The 15,989-nt window shown below is 40.7% G+C and overlaps 1 protein-coding gene across 3 annotated transcripts in view; it reads right to left on the bottom strand.

The window, feature by feature from the left end:
* Nucleotides 1-15,700, bottom strand: part of LOC145352398 (serine/threonine-protein phosphatase 4 regulatory subunit 3A) — a 111,175-nt gene extending 95,475 nt beyond the window's left edge. For 2 of the 3 annotated variants that reach the window (XM_080202190.1, XM_080202191.1), the window contains exon 1: nucleotides 15,148-15,699. In XM_080202190.1, coding sequence (XP_080058316.1) covers nucleotides 15,148-15,289 — 142 coding nt within the window. In that variant the 5' untranslated portion in view covers nucleotides 15,290-15,699. Of the gene's footprint in view, nucleotides 1-15,147 lie in introns of all 3 variants that reach the window. The other variant, XM_080202192.1, reaches the window with a different exon arrangement.
* Nucleotides 15,701-15,989: the final 289 nt, after the last annotated feature.

The following is a 15,989-nucleotide window of genomic DNA, read 5'->3' as shown; positions in this document are numbered from 1 at the left end:
CCAATCATGATTATTTACTTCCCGATCTGAAGATTCAAAGTGATGGGACTATCAATGTTACACAGAAATACCACATTAAATGTTGTTTCTGCAGTTTAAGTTTCAGTGGTTTATTGCGTCAACTTCAAGATCTATTACTGCCTTAGGTCCAATTGGTTTAATAAACTGTTCTATAGGGTTTTAATTTATCAACATGGGAATATTCCAGACTTTGTAGAAAATAAAACTACTAAGTTGCTGATGCTGTTTTAACTGTTTCCCTGTGCCACAAACAAGTTTTCACACATCTGCTTCCCTTTGAATGTAATTTCTAAAAAAAAATTAATGTAGATGATTTGAATAGTGGTAGGCAGTACATGCATTGTGTGTAATCAATACAAGGAACAGTTTGAATGCAGTACCCAAACTAATTAACACCCTGTATTTACAATTACTTTTTAAAGAAAGGAACAATTTCTGTATTTTATGAATATTAATTTTTGGTAATTGTCTACCTCAATGTCCTTAAAATTGGATCATTGTAGTCAGACAAAGTGCTCTGACTGAAAACAGTCTCATATGACTAGCCTCAGGATGTCTACCATAGGAAGGGCAGCCGGCGTGAGGGGTATCGAGTTTGGCTGTGAAAAGTTTTTGTGGTTGACTCAACTGCCTAGGCACATATACAAAGAAGGTGCAGTTTCCAATGAGGATTAATTAATACATGAAAGGCATTTGTCAAGGTATTCATCACTTTAGCTGTAATCTTAAGGAAAGTTGTGGCCAATGGTTCCAAAAATTGACCCGTCATGTTATAAATGAAAAAAATGTAATAATGAGCAACATCCAGTCATGACAGTGACATTGCACAAATCTAAAAACTGAATTTGTCTTAAAAATTACCTGAAACTAGCTTCCCACCACAGTTGTGGAAGTGGAGACAGTGAATGATTAAAAAGAAAATTGGAAAGGCAGTTCAAGGAAATACGTTTTTGGGGTTATGGGGGTAGAGCAATGAATGGAACTGATAAGATTAGATTGTTTTGCAGACAGCCGCAGACTGGAGGGGCTGAATGGCCTCTCTCTGTATCATAATGGCTATACTCTGCAAGTCAGTGAACTTCCTGATTTGCATGTTCACATGAATGTTTCAACATGACTGGCTTTTTATCTTACTTGCTGACATCACTGTTGTTGGATGTCTGGGAATTTCCTTGAATCAACACCAGATTTAAATTGCTGGGAAAAGGGATATCTTTGACATAGAGGTTGCAATTTTGTGGACAATTTTCAGCAAGTACAGCAGCAAGTGTAAAATGCAGCCCATGCTATAGAACGTAAGCTAGCTTGAGAACGAAGGATAAACTGCAGTCCAATCAGATTCAGCTAGAAATTTCTCAATTTTGTTCGTGTTAGCATGAGCTGTTGGTTAGATTTTTGCTACATAATCACTCTTGCTATGTCCCACTGTTCTCCATTTACTGAGCAGAACTATTTAAGCTATGCTGGTGTACACAACTAAAATGCAATAAAATTTTCAAGTATCACAAGGAAAGCAGAATGGTTCGGCTGGGATCAGCATTTCTATTACTGGTGAACTACCTCAGTTTTCCAAATCATGAGAAACAAAGGAGTGATGCAAAAACAGTACAACAAGTTGTAAAAGCTTAACTGCCACATGCTCAGATTGGAAATATGGTGATAACTCTCCTCGCTTCTCCTAAAATCAATAGGAATTAATACAGTCCAAAGTTGATTTTTCTATTGTGGAGATGGACGTGGAGTATAGAAACAAAGTACTTAAAAATAATTACAGCACAGGAGACGGCAATTTGGCCCAACATACCCATGCTGTCTAAAAAAGCACTATCCGGCCATACTCATCTTCTAGTTCTTGGTTCATAGCCCTTCAGGTTATAACACCTTGAGTGCATATCTAAATATTCCAGATCTCATTCCTGGGTGAGAAAACCCAATTTCCTTCTAATCCATCTTTGTGCTCCCCCCACTTCCAATATTAATCTCTCCATTCTACTCGCCCTCTCTAGACCCCTCATTAAAATCTCTGCCCCAAAGAAAACAACGTGGCCTTCCAATTTTTGTTCATAGTTAAAATTTTCCATTTCTGGCAACAGTTTCATAGATTTTCTTTGTACCCTTTCCAGTACAATCACAACCTTATTGTAAAGGATGACCAGAACTCTGCGCAGTAATCTAGCTGCAAGCTAAGTGTTTTATACAATTCTGACATGACCTCTTCTGCTCATACACTCTAGGCGTCATTGAATAACGGCCTTCGTGACCCATTTGTCTACTTGTCCTGCTACACTCAAAGATCAGTGCATGTATACGCCAAATGTTCTTCTGATCCTTCGCACTCTGCTCAAAATTCTACTATTTATTGTGCATTACACTGTCTTGTGTATGCTCTCCAAACGTATTACCTCACACTTCTTCAGACTGAATTCCATTTGCCACTCTTCTGCCCCAACCAGTCCATCGATAATGTCCTCACTTACAAATCATAGCCATTTTTTGTGCCATCTTAAGCATGCCTCCTATGTTTAATTCTATATCACTGATAGATATCAAGAATACAAAGGACCCAGTTCTGAGCCTTAAGCCATTAGATACAGTTTTCCAGTCACAAAAATATCCTTTCCTTCCTGCCATTGAGACAATTTTGGTTCCTATGATCTTTTAATTTTCTGACCAGTCTACATGGAACCTTGTCAAAAGTATTGCTAAAATCTACATAGACTACATCAAACATGCAGCATGTACTGGCCCTTCTTGAAAAACTCAAACAAATTCGTCAGCTACAACTTTTCCCATAACAAATCCATGCTGATTGGACTTGACCATCTATACCTTTCTAAATGATGATTTATATAATCTTCAGAACTTTTCCCCCAATAATTTGCCCAGCAGTGGGGTTCTGCTGAGTGTTCTGCAATTACAGTTAGCTCAACTGGCTGTTTCGTGATGCAGAGCAATGCCAACAATGCAGGTTCAATTCCCATACCAGCTGAGATTATTCACGAAGGCTGCCTTTTCAACAAGTCTGATCTCCCTCTCAAAGGATAGAGCAGCCTATGGTCATCTGGGACTACAGCAACTTTATCTCTTACTCAGGTTATCCTTTCCTCCCTTTGTGCACAACGGTACAATGTTAGCAGAACTACTGTACCATGCCTGCAGCCAAAGAGAAGTGGAAAATTCTTAGGACTTCCGCTATTTATTCCCTTAGCAGCCTGGGATGCACTTCTTCCGGTTTGTAACCTTTCAAGAATGCTTGATGTTTCCTCCCACACAATGTTTATCACATTCTATATTTCACATCCCTTCTCGACTAGAATGTCGTCTTCTTCCTCCTCTTTTGTGAAAAAAGAAGCATTAAGGACTGTGTCTATGTTTTCCACCTCCACAAACAAGTTACCTTTTTGGTCTCTGAATGGTCTATTCTTTCCTTAACTATCCTCTTGCTCAATATGAATTTTAAAAACATCTTTGGGCATTCCTTGATGTTAATGGCTAATGTTATTTTATACCTCTTTGCCTACCTAATTTCTTTTTTCATTTCACTTCTATACTCCTTGAGGCTCTCTGTAGTATTTCATTTTTGGCATCTGATACAAGCTTTTTTGTCTAATCTTAATCTGTCTGCTCTTTTGACATCCAAGAGTTCTGAATTTGAGGGCCCCATCCTTTTTTACCTCCTATTTATTATCTCCTCAAACACCCCCCCCCCCACTTCTCTGACACTGATTTAATTGCAAATAACTGCTTCAATCTACTTTTGTCAAATGACATCTCAGCTGAAAAAAATGTTCTTTCCCTAATTCAAAACTTTTACTCCTGGTTTATCTTTTTCCCTTCCTCATTAGTTTCTCGTAACTACTCTGGATCTGAATTATCATTAAGATGCTCTTTCACTGATACCGCTTCCATCTATCTAGCTTAATTCCCTCAAATTAAGCTCAAAACTGTCTTGTTGGGCTTGCTGCACACTGGCTTAAAACAAATTCTCCTGAATGCATTTTAAGAGTTCTGCACCCTTCTGTATCTTCCACATTGAATTTATCTCAGTTAGTATTAGATTGCTGAAATCCCCTGGTGTTAGTACCCGATTGTTCCTGCACCTCTCAGTTACTTGGCCGACATGTTTGCTCTACCTCCCGCTGACTGTGTATGTGCGTGTGCATGTGGAGGTAGTTTTTTTATTCCTCAGTTCAACCTACACGACTTCATTCAATCCTCCTTCCCCCATATTATCCTTCCCCATAGCTGTGATTTTTTTTTAAACCATGTTTTTAAAACTAGAACTAGGGGGCATAGGCACAAAATAAGGGGGAGCAAATTTAGGACTGAGTTGATGAGGAACTCTGCCATCCAAAGCGATGTGAATCTGTGGAATTCCCTGCCCACTGAAGCAATTGAGGTTACCTCGTTGAATGTTTTTAAGGCAAAGGTAGATAGATTTTTGAACAGTAAAGAAATTAAGGGTTCTTGTGATGTTTGTGTCGATATGCTAGATCTTAAGGGTTATGGTGAGTGGGCGGGTAAGTGGTGTTGAGTCCATGAAAAGATCAGCTATGATCTTATTGAATGAGGACCAGGCTCGAGGGGCCAGATGGCCTATACATAGTTATGTGCAATACTGCAACCCACTTCCTGTTTTGCTCCCCTATCTAACTCATCAGAAAACCCTGTAACCAGAAACGCTGAGCGCCCATTCATGCTCCCCTTTAAGCCTCATTTCAGCAATAATTGTGTGGAATATTTGAGCTAAAGATTACGCTTCGCCACAATCTACATCTCTATTTTCTCAGAGTTGTTCCGCGTTTGGAATTCTGTTCCGCAGTGAGCTGTGCAGCCTTCAGTATATTCAAAGCCAAGTTAGACAGATTTTTGATCTACACAGAAGTCAAGAGTTAATGGAGCAAGGCTGGAAAGTGAATTAAGGTCACAATTAGATCAACTATGATATCTATTGAATGGCAGAGCAGGCTCAAGGGACTAAATGACCTACTCCTGCTTCTTTACTTGTATTCTTATGTTTTTCTCAATCATGTTTTCCAGTACAGCTACAATACTGGGATTTACCCAAGAAAAATGGTAAATTTCATCCATGTGCTTGGATGAGTGCAGGTGCACAATCACTCAAGAAACTTGACACCATCCAGGACAGCTTGATTGCTACCCATTCCACATACAGTCAATCCTTCCAATGCCACAGAGAAAGTGTTAGCAGTGTGTACCATCTGCAGGATGCATGACAGAAACTCACCTAAAGTTCCTTAGGCAGCACCTTCCAAACGCACGGCCGCAACCTCCACCTGGAAGGACAAGGGTAGCAGATGGCTGGAAAACATCTAGAGGTTCCCAACAAGTCATTCACCATCCTGACTTGGAAATATATCGCCATCCCTTCACTGTTGCACAGTCAAAATCCTGGAATTCGCTCCTTAGCAGCACTGAGAGTGTACCTATACCTCAGAGACTGCGGCAATTTAAGAAAGCACCTCCTTCTCAAGAGCAATTAGGGAAGGCCAATATATGCTGGCCTAGGAGACAATGCCCACATCCTGTAAATGTTTTTTTTAAATTCCCAGTTGCGTGCTGTTAATAATTCTAATTTGGCCAATAGCTGTCCCATCAGTCAACTCAGCCATCAGAAAAGTAATGGAAGCTGCCGTTTACAGTGCCATCAAGCAGGATCACTCATTAAAAACCAGCTCACAGATATTCAGTTTGGGCTCTGTCAGGATCATTCAGCTCAAGACCTCATTACAGCTACGGTCCAAACAAGGACAAAAGAGCTGAATTAAGGCAAAGTGAATGTGATTTCCCTCAGCATCAAGAAAGTAATTGACCAAACAGTCAATCAAGAGGCCTTTGTAAAATTAATGTCAGTGAAAACTAAAGGGAAAATCTCTCCACAGGCTGGAGTCAAATCCAGCACAAAGAAAGATGATTGTGGTTGTAAGAGGCCAACCATCTCACCCCAGAATACTGGGACAGATTTCCTCAGGCAAGTTTTTAGATCAAATTACCTTCAGCTACTTTCAACAATGACCATCCCTTCATCAAAAGGTCAATAAAGGCAATGTTCAATGATTGCACAGTGTTCAGATCCATTCACAACTCCTCGGGTAACAAAGTATTCCATGTCCACATGCAGCAAGACCTGAACAACATTCAAGTTTGGACTGAAAAGCAGTAAATAACATTCATACCTTTCAGATTGTAGATAATGACCATCCCCAACAAGACAGGCTTCAACTACTTCCTTCTGTTTTTAAACAGCATTGTCCAATTTCCCATTATGACATTCTTGGGGTCACATCTTACCAGAAACTACTACAGCTATAAGGGGATTCTGTGGTTAGTAATTGACCTCTTCATCCCTAAAGCATCCATGAGGCACAAGTCAAAGGGTGTGATGGAATACTCACCACTTGCCTGGCTGAGTGCAATTCCAACAATACTTGAGAAGCTCATCATCATTTAGGACAAAGCAGCTCACTTGATCGGCAACCTATCCCTCCACCACTGATGCACAGTGGCAGCAATGTATGTCATCTACAAGATGCACTGCAATAATTCACCACAGTTTCTTCAATAGCAGCTCCAAAGCCCACAGCCTCAACTGCTTACAAGGACAAAGGCAGCAGGTGGATTCCAACATCACCATCTGCAAGTTCTCCTCCAAGTTACACCTCACCTTGACTTGGAAATATACCTTTGTTCCTTCATCGTCTAGCATTAAAATTGTAGAATATCCTGCCTAACAGCACCCGGGCATACCTTCAGACTGCTGTGGTTTAAGGTAACCCACCTTGCCAAGAGCAATTAGGATGGGTAATGGGTAATAAATGTTAGCCTTGTCAATAACATAGATCCAATAAGTGAAAGTGAAAGGACTACAGTCCAAAAGTGCTTAACTTTCACAGCAGCAGCTTTAAAACTTTGTGGCTTTTTTTTTACACCTTACTACCATTAGCCATTTCACAATAAATGTGTCAATATTTCTGGTTGATGAAATTTCATAGGTAACAAATCTGCAAAAATTTACTGACTTACCAGAATATTGGCATACACATGTAACTACAGGAAACTAAAAAAAAGTAGGAAGTGTATACAACGTTCAAGTTCTATAGAATCATACAGCCTACAGTGCAGAAAGCGACCATTCGGCCCATCAAGTCTGCACCAACCACAAACCCATCCAGGACCTATCCCCACAACCCATGCATTTACCCAAACTAGTCCCCCTTAGGTCTATATGTCTATGATGCTTAGGTGTATAGAATAGATTAATTTCCTCAGCAAAAATATGTACCAATAAATGATTCACCATTGTTCCTATTTTTGATCATTCCATTGACTGAAATGGCCAGACATTCAAACTGGATCCAGCACTCAAGGCATCAGCAGTTTTTGAGAAAGATTATGCAATTAACCAGAAAGTGGTAAAAACAAGATGCAACCTGTCCAGATTACATTGCTGTGTTCATGAATATCAAGTACTCAGCTGGCAAATGACATTAAAAACACTGCCCACCATTTTTTCCATCATATAACATTGGTATTTTTTGTCAGTATGGGATAGGATTTGATACTGTAGTGATTCAGAGCCATATGCAAATATTTGCTCCAACAAGACAAATTAGGTACTAGTCAACAGAAAAGTATACTCTTTGCCTGTCACAATTTGAAAAGAACCAGAAAGAATAAGTAAATTTTACCTCAAATCAAAGTGTCGAAGAACGTTAGAACATTATCAGGTCCCAGCACCAGGCCTAACCCTTATGTGAGTAATATATATTCAGTACTTCATCATACAATGATACATGATTAATGCCACTATTTTTCACCATTTAAAAAGGGCCCATAATCCCAGCTAAAAGTTTTATCAATTGCAACTTTCTCAACAGGAATGAAGAATGGAAATCTGGCCAGCCTTGATAAAGTAGGATATGCATCATACATGATTCCACTAAAGTTTTATATTGTTTAGTACTTTCTCCTATAACTGCTTTAACAGAATAAAAAAGAATCACTGTAGCGAATAAAGAATCACCACTGTGTGTGTGAAACAAATGAAACAACAGGCATTCAGCCAATCCTGAGTTTAATAGTTCCATCATTGCTGTGAGGTACACCTGATCTTGTTCACGTGCAAGTCAGCGAGCTATAAGTTTGCGTTTCCAATAGAATCCATAAAGAGATATTTTCATACTTCTGTTGGCCACTTGATAAAATTGAAGAATAATTTCAGGCCTGGATGTAGGAACCAAATCAATAATACAATGGAATGCTTTCCGCCACTGGATCACCATAACAAAAAAATTACCATGTGGGATATAGAAGTTTGGTTGATCATTTATCCCTGTTCTGCCTTCCTACACTGCCCCACCTGATCCTGAACTTAACACCTAATCTCTCCATCATGAGCACAGTGTGATAATACTTAGCACCTACCTGAGCAGTAACATCATGAAAACATCACATTATTAGTTCTTCAAAAAAGATTATCATCCAAACCTGAGACCTATAATACACTTTCCTTTACTGTCATTGAGACAATATGCTGGAATTTCCTACCAAATGCAATCCCCATGAGGACTTCAATGATTTTAGTGACCCATCACCTTTCAGGGCAATTAAAAAGGGGGCAAATAAATGCAGCATTGAGAGCATTATTGAACATTGAGAATTTTTTAAAAATTCAGGACAACTCCGTGTTCAACAGATAACAATTTACTACAACAATTCTTTCAGAAATTAAAGAAACGCTGTCAAACATAAGATCATGGAATTGAAAACACATTGCCAAGCAAACAATCTTGGGCAAACCAACGATCAATTTTGAGTCATTGCTGAAAATCTCTTTATAACATTCAAGAGAGGAGTACCTTCATCATATGGAGTGCAGTAGTTCAAGAAAGTAGATCACCATCACCTTCCCAAGGGGAACTAGAAGTGGATAATCAACACTTGGCATGTTAACAACACTCACATCCCATGGATAAGTGAAATTTCTATTTGTTCAGTTAAAAATTAGTAACTCTTCTAGAATTTCTCAGCAACTTGAAACAGCTCTCCTACATATAAACCCTTATAATAATGCACACCAGTGCATAGTTCATAATACTATGATAGTTTACATTGCTACTATTGGACAGCAAGGGACCAAAAGGCTAAACCTTAATTTATTGCTGCATTACTTCAAATAAAACACTTCCAACTCCTGTAAACAATATTTATAGAATCACAGAATAGTTGCAACACAGGAGGCCATTCAATCTGTCACACTCATGCTGGCTCTCTGCAAGAACTCAGTTAGTCCTACTTTGCTGCTTTTATCTGTAGGCCTCAAATTTTCTTTCTTCAGATAATTATTAAATTCCATTTTGAAAGTCACAATTGAATCTGCCTCCACTACACTCTCAGGAAGTAAATTCTAGATCCGAACCACACACTATGTTAAAACATTTTCCTGATGTTGTCTTTGGTTCTTTTGGCATTCACCATAAATTGGTGTGCATTGGTTCGTCAGAGTTTCGTTAATAGGAACAATTTCTCCCTGTCTGCCCTGTCCAGACCTCTCCAATCGGGCAATCTTTGAAAAAAGACACACTCTTTCCACTTAGTAATTTTATCAGAAGGTTTGAAGATGATGTTGGGCCAGCTCAAAGAAAAATAAGCTAAAGTAATGAATACTTTGTCAACTGCCCTTCAGGTATTAATCCGCTTGGGAACTGCATCTTCTTTATATACAGGCCTAGGAAGTTTGGTCGACCACAGAAAATTTTATTTCCACACTACATCTATGGTTTCCGGCTGGCAATTAGTAGCGACAGCGTGAATTTTTTTCTCTCTACTTTACAGATCCTGAGGCTAGTCTTCACTGCTACCTTGCCTCCTTGGCACCGCTACCAATTATGAACATAAAAGACAACTTCTTATGAGACTATTTTGTTGGACTAGAATGATCCAATTTAAAGGACATGGAAGGAGACAGAATTACTGAAAATGACAATTTCAGCTTCACACATTAAATTAATGAACTATTTCTTTGTTTTTTAAAGAAGAAATTGCTAATGCAATGACTTCTTAATCTTGTTAATTAGTTTGGATACTACATTCAAAATTCCTTATATTCACTACACACAATACATGTATTGCAGATTGCTATCCAAATCACCTACATTAAGAATTTTAGAAAGTAAGAAACAGTAAACAATAAACAAATATTACAGAACTCCCAGCAAGTTCAAGAGTCAAAAATTATTTGTGGCTCGAGCAATAGTTAAAACTGCATCACAACAGTAAGTTTTAGTTTTCTGTAAAATCTAAAATATCCCCATGTCAGGAAGCTAAATCCCAACTGGACAGTTTATTAAACCAATCAAACCTAACTTCTGTGCATCATACTATTTTTCTATATTACTCTGTAGCAGATCTTGAAGTTGAGACAATAAGCCACTGAAACTTTCAGACTCAGTTACAGACTATAGAAGAATCATTCAATACGCTATTTCTGTGTAACATTGGAGATGATTTAGCAGGTACAAGATTAAATTTAATTCTTGCATTTCCCTCAATGAACCCCAAGCTACAGATGATCCAAGTGTGAAGTTGTTAGAAATAATCTGAACGTTATAGGAATTAACGTTCAATTCAAATAACATTTCAACTGGAAAATTTGGAACTAGTAGGTAAATGTTCTTAACAAATTGCACATTTTTATTACCCCTTCAGTGGGAAATTAACACAAGTGTCATGCTGTCACTGACTAGGCTTTAAAAAAATTAGTGGAAGCAAGATCTGGAGGGGGTGAGAAATGGGAACTAGGAGGGAAAGGGAATACACACCAATGCTGTGCGCTTGGCTTCTTGTGTGATGCTGCTAATTAGTCACTTCAAATTGCTTGCACCATTGGAAAACCTCCAACCAATACTTCACCATAGAATTATACACTCAAACTGCATTCTCCACACAAGATTGGAAAAACAAAAATGCATTGTTTTAATAATTGGTGTTTCATACTGTTTAAGTAGAAATGCATGAAAATCTATCATGTCTTGTACTATGACTTATTCAAAGCCCAACATGAAATGAAGAAATCCATTGACTGCAGTACCGTAAAAGGGAAAAAAAAGTCAGATGGAACTGTAAGCCCATATTATATAGGAATGGGTAAAAGAATACAAAAAAACTGATTGAAGAATACAAAAACTGACTTTATTAATGCTTTCTTATACTGTATTTGTCTGCCATACAAGGGAGAAAGAATCTGCTCCCCTACTTTTACTGCCACAATTCCACTTTTACTGCCACAATTCCATTTCTATTTACATGTGCTTTATAAGTTTCATTCCATCACATAAAAATCGTACAGAAAAATCTTTCTAAATTGTAATGGCAGACTGATTGCTAATGGAGCCCTTCAGAGCTCGACATCAACAGCTACAGGTCATACATTGGCCTCAGACTTATACCTGAAATTTGTGATATTGTTAGCAGATCCCAGTTACACTGTCAGTTGCGAAAACTTGATTGTGCAGAAAAACATGTACACATTTTGCTCTGTGTTGCTCTTGTTGCAATTGGCAGAAACACCCTTCTCCCAAAACAAAAGATTGATGGGCAAAATTTGAAATTTAATGCCTTTTGCACTCTAGGAAATTGCGAAGTCCTTCACTGTCAATGTATTAAATGTAGCCAGTATTATAGGAGCAAAACGTAGCAGTCAAATTAAACACAACAATGTCCCACAAAAATGAAAATAAAATGACAAAATAATCTGTCTTAATAACGTTGTTTGAAAATAGGGTTTAGAAAGTACCCAGGAGGTCTATGGATTGTGTATGCATTTCCAAAATGTAAGATTGCAACTGCCGAAAGGCATACTGCTGCTGATGTGAAGGTGATTCACATTTAGCCTCCGCATGTTTCGGAGTCAATTCTCTGACTTCAAAGTTATACCACCACTTTCACATCAGTGTACACCCAAAACCATACATGCATAATTAGCTGCACCCTCAAGGACATTACTATCATGGCAATCAAAATGAAACATCCCTGGTTTCCATCCAAATTCTCCATAAACTGACAATGCTAACCAAAACATGAACAGTAAAATGAGGAAGTTTGTTATGTCATGCTACTGAAAACTGAACACTGTTGTTACCAGAAGGTGGTTCAGTCAGGGTGATGCAACCAACTTAAAGTGGGAAATAAAAGATATTAACTTCAAAACCAACTGAACAATTCTTATGTTAATGGGGCGATATGGTGTTGTTACCTTTTATGAATAGCATGATACAAACCAACCTCATTCACTTGATGATCATGAGGTGGATAAGAAGTAAGTGATCAGAAGTATGATTGAGTATGGTCACTCACCTCACTGCTTCCAATGAGGGCTCGGGAAATTATCTCAAAACAGCTCATAAAGCTGAAGGAATTAAGCCTAGCTTTCGGTCTGCCAAAGAAACAGAAAATGCTAGAAATACTCAGCAGTACTCAATGCATTTATGGAGAAAGAAAGATTTCATGATCCGGGACAATGTAAGTTTGTGAGACGTAACATCTCAGGCCTGAGAACTCCACTGGCTCATATATATTTTTCTAAATGATCGTAAAGAAAGCTCCCAATTTTGGGATTCACCTGTGTTACGAGGAGTTACAAAACTGATGGGAGATTTTGATTTGATTTATTATTGTCACGTGTATTAGTATACTGTGAAAAATATTGTTTCTTGCATACTATACAAAGCATACTGTTCACGGAGAGGAGAGAGTGCATAGAATGAGTGTAAAAGATAGAATTAGAGGGTACGGTGGGCACAGCTCGCAAGAAGTTGCCATGCTCTGGCACCATCTTGGATAGGAGACGAAGATGCTTCAGAGTTACAAATAAAGGGTATTCTGTTGTTCTTTCCAGTGTCCTAACACAAACTCATCTGACGCTAACTTAGTAGGTGTGGATTACTCCACATAGCTTGAAATGCCAAGCATGCTAGTCATGATCACTGGCTCTTGATTTGACGATGATGTCCACTCGGGGTTGAGTTTTGACATGGGTCTTCATGTAAGAACATAAGAAATAGGAGCAGGAGTAGGCCATCTAGCCCTTCGAGCCTGCCCCGCCATTCAATAAGATCATGGCTGATCTGTTGTGGCTCAGTTCCACTTTCCCGCCTTCTCCCCATAACCTTTAATCCCCTTGCCTATCAAAAACCTATCTACCCGTGTCTTAAATATATTTAGCAAGGCAGCCTCCACCACTTCAACAGGCAGAGAATTCCAGAGATTCACCACCCTTTGAGTGAAGAAGTTCCTCCTCAACTCCGTTCTAAACCGCCCCCCCCTTTATCTTGAGGCTGTGCCCCCTAGTCCTACTGTCCTTTCTGAGCAGGAAGAGCCTCTCCACCTCTATCCTATCCATCCCATTCATCATTTTATATGTCTCAATGAGATCTCCCCTCATTCTTCTAAACTCTAACGAGTACAAGCCTAGTTTATTCAGCCTCTCCTCATAGTTCAACCCCCTCAACTCCGCTATCAGCCTAGTAAACCTCCTCTGCACTCCCTCCAAGGCCAAAATATCCTTGCGTAAGTGCGGCGACCAAAACCGCACACAGTACTCCGGCTGCGGCCTCACCAGTGCCCTGTCCAGTTGCAGCAAGACCTCCCTACTTTTATATTCAATCCCCCTTGCTATGAAGGCCAGCATCCCATTTGCCTTCCTGATCACCTGCTGCACCTGCAGGCTGGGTTTTTGCAACTCCTGCACAAGGACCCCGAGGTCCCTCTGCACCATTGCGTGCTGCAGTTTTTCGCCACGTAAGTAACAGTCCTTCCTACCATTATTCCTACCAAAGTGGACAACTTCGCACTTGCCAACATTAAATTCCATTTGCCAGTTCCTGGCCCATTTGCCCAGCCTATCTAGACTGTGACTGAGCAGTATTTTGACTTGCAGAACTTTAGCAAATGGACAAGGCATCCAATCTGGAACACGATACGGAATGCAGGATTTTTGTTTTCTTTTTCCTTCCTTCACCACCGCTCTACCTCATCATTAAGGTGTGGGGACACAAAATGTGATGCGGATAGATGGATAATTTGTGGCCATTCTCAGGAACTCAGGATAGTAAGCTCCTCACAGTCATTGAGGTCAATGCTGCTACACTTCAGTGTCTCTGAAGTGTTTTCTTGTTCTCCCCTGTACATTGGCTGCTTGAGAGTTGAGAAAATGGGACCAGGTAGGGAGATAACTTTCAGCCATGTGGATGGACACAGTGGCCTGTCCCCATGCACACTAGTCCAAACCACCAAATGAGCAAAGAGAGACCTGAAGAATGATATTGTTAAAACAGGTTGTGAGGACATATGCCCCACAGTAACTGCTTTTGAAGAATTTAATACTGGAAAAAATGAAAAAAAAGTTGGAGAAAACAGGGAAATAGAACTATAGCTCTTTCAAATTGCCAAGGCAAATGAGCAAAAGATCTGTACTGGAAAAATGTTTATGATCTTAAATGATCTTTCTTTTCAAATACTGATCGCTCATTGAAGAAAATCATTTTCAATGTACGTTGACACAAATCAACAATAAATATCCCAACGTGAAAGAAAGAAAACTGGACCTCAAAGAGACATCAACTTCATATGTTTTCTTTGCAGCATTCAGCCAATTCCGTGGTTAACTCAAGGAATCATGGCACTCCACAATCTGATCATCAACATCAGAAAACACAGAATCAATCAAGTGGAGCCACAACGTTTTCCTTTCAAGGGAACTGCCTCCATGAGACAGCTGACCAATACAAATCAGAGGTTGACAAACCACTCGAGGGTTAATGAGGGATAGATATAAACTCTTTGCAGCAAGACTAAACTTCTTTCGAGTTATACCATACAAGAGGAAGATGTCAGGGAAGATATTCAGTACCAATAAGATATAATTTCAGATAAACTCCCCTCCTCATTCACTCTGATCTATTAAGCAGACTCGAATTTCAGATATTAACACATTACTGAGTGTGTACAGACCTATTGCTGGGTGGTTGAGGCCTGTAATTTGTCACCAATACAGCACCCTGACAGGGAGCTGCCCCCCTCCTCTTCCCCACCCCAGTCATCTCTTACCATCAGACTCGGCCCGGACAAGGAGGGACATTCCCTTCAGCCGCTCCACATAGCTGGATGAGACATGCCCGGTGCCGCGATCGTCCCACTGCCTGTCCTCGTTGAGAGTGTAAACCTTCACCCGCCTCCGGGTATCCGCCATGGCCGCGGCTCAGGATCGGGGGGGGGGAGGAGGAGGAAGCAAATGGAGGGCAGGCGGCGATGGGGAACCGGGACCGATCTCTCTCCCCACAAATATAAAATGAAAAAAATACTGAAAGGAAAATAAAAGAAATAGCGGTGCCCAGCTCACACCGCGCTCATCCTGCCGAGGCCTAGGCTCGGGCCTAAGCCTCAGGCCCCCGGTAACAGGGGGCCGGCGAATCTCTTCCCCCCGTCCCGTCAACGCCGCCTCCCCAGACCGGAGCCGCGCCGCTGGCTCTCGCAGGTTTAAATCCTCATGCCGGGTTTGTTTGTCTCCCTGCTACTCCAGGCTGGGCCGGGCTCCGGTGTTTCCTCCCGCTGGCTGGCTGGCTGGCTGGAGGCCGCCCTGCTCTCTCGCCCTCCCCACTCTCCTCTCCTCCCCCCGCTCCCTCAGCCAGCGGCCGCCATCTTGCCGCCTCCCCGACAGGCGGCACGGGGTCTCCCGCCAGGCGCCGTGCGCCAGGGGCCGCCTTCCCGCCAAAAGCGGCCGCGGCACGCGCTTCTGCCAACCGCCATCCGCAGCCCAGCCCGAGGGTCAGTGAGTGGCCATCACCGTGCTGAGATTCAGTGAGTGACCATCACTGTGACTTGCCTGAGGGTCAGTGAGTGACCATCACTGTGTCTGCCCGAGGTCAGTAAGTGACCATCATTGTGCTGAG

The sequence above is a fragment of the Carcharhinus amblyrhynchos genome, chromosome 14, assembly GCF_965287045.1.
Source record: "Carcharhinus amblyrhynchos chromosome 14, sCarAmb.v2.hapA, whole genome shotgun sequence".
Classification (NCBI taxonomy): Eukaryota; Metazoa; Chordata; class Chondrichthyes; order Carcharhiniformes; family Carcharhinidae; genus Carcharhinus; species Carcharhinus amblyrhynchos.
Note: the sequence above shows the minus strand (reverse complement) of the source record. Positions and strands in the feature narration are given on the sequence as shown.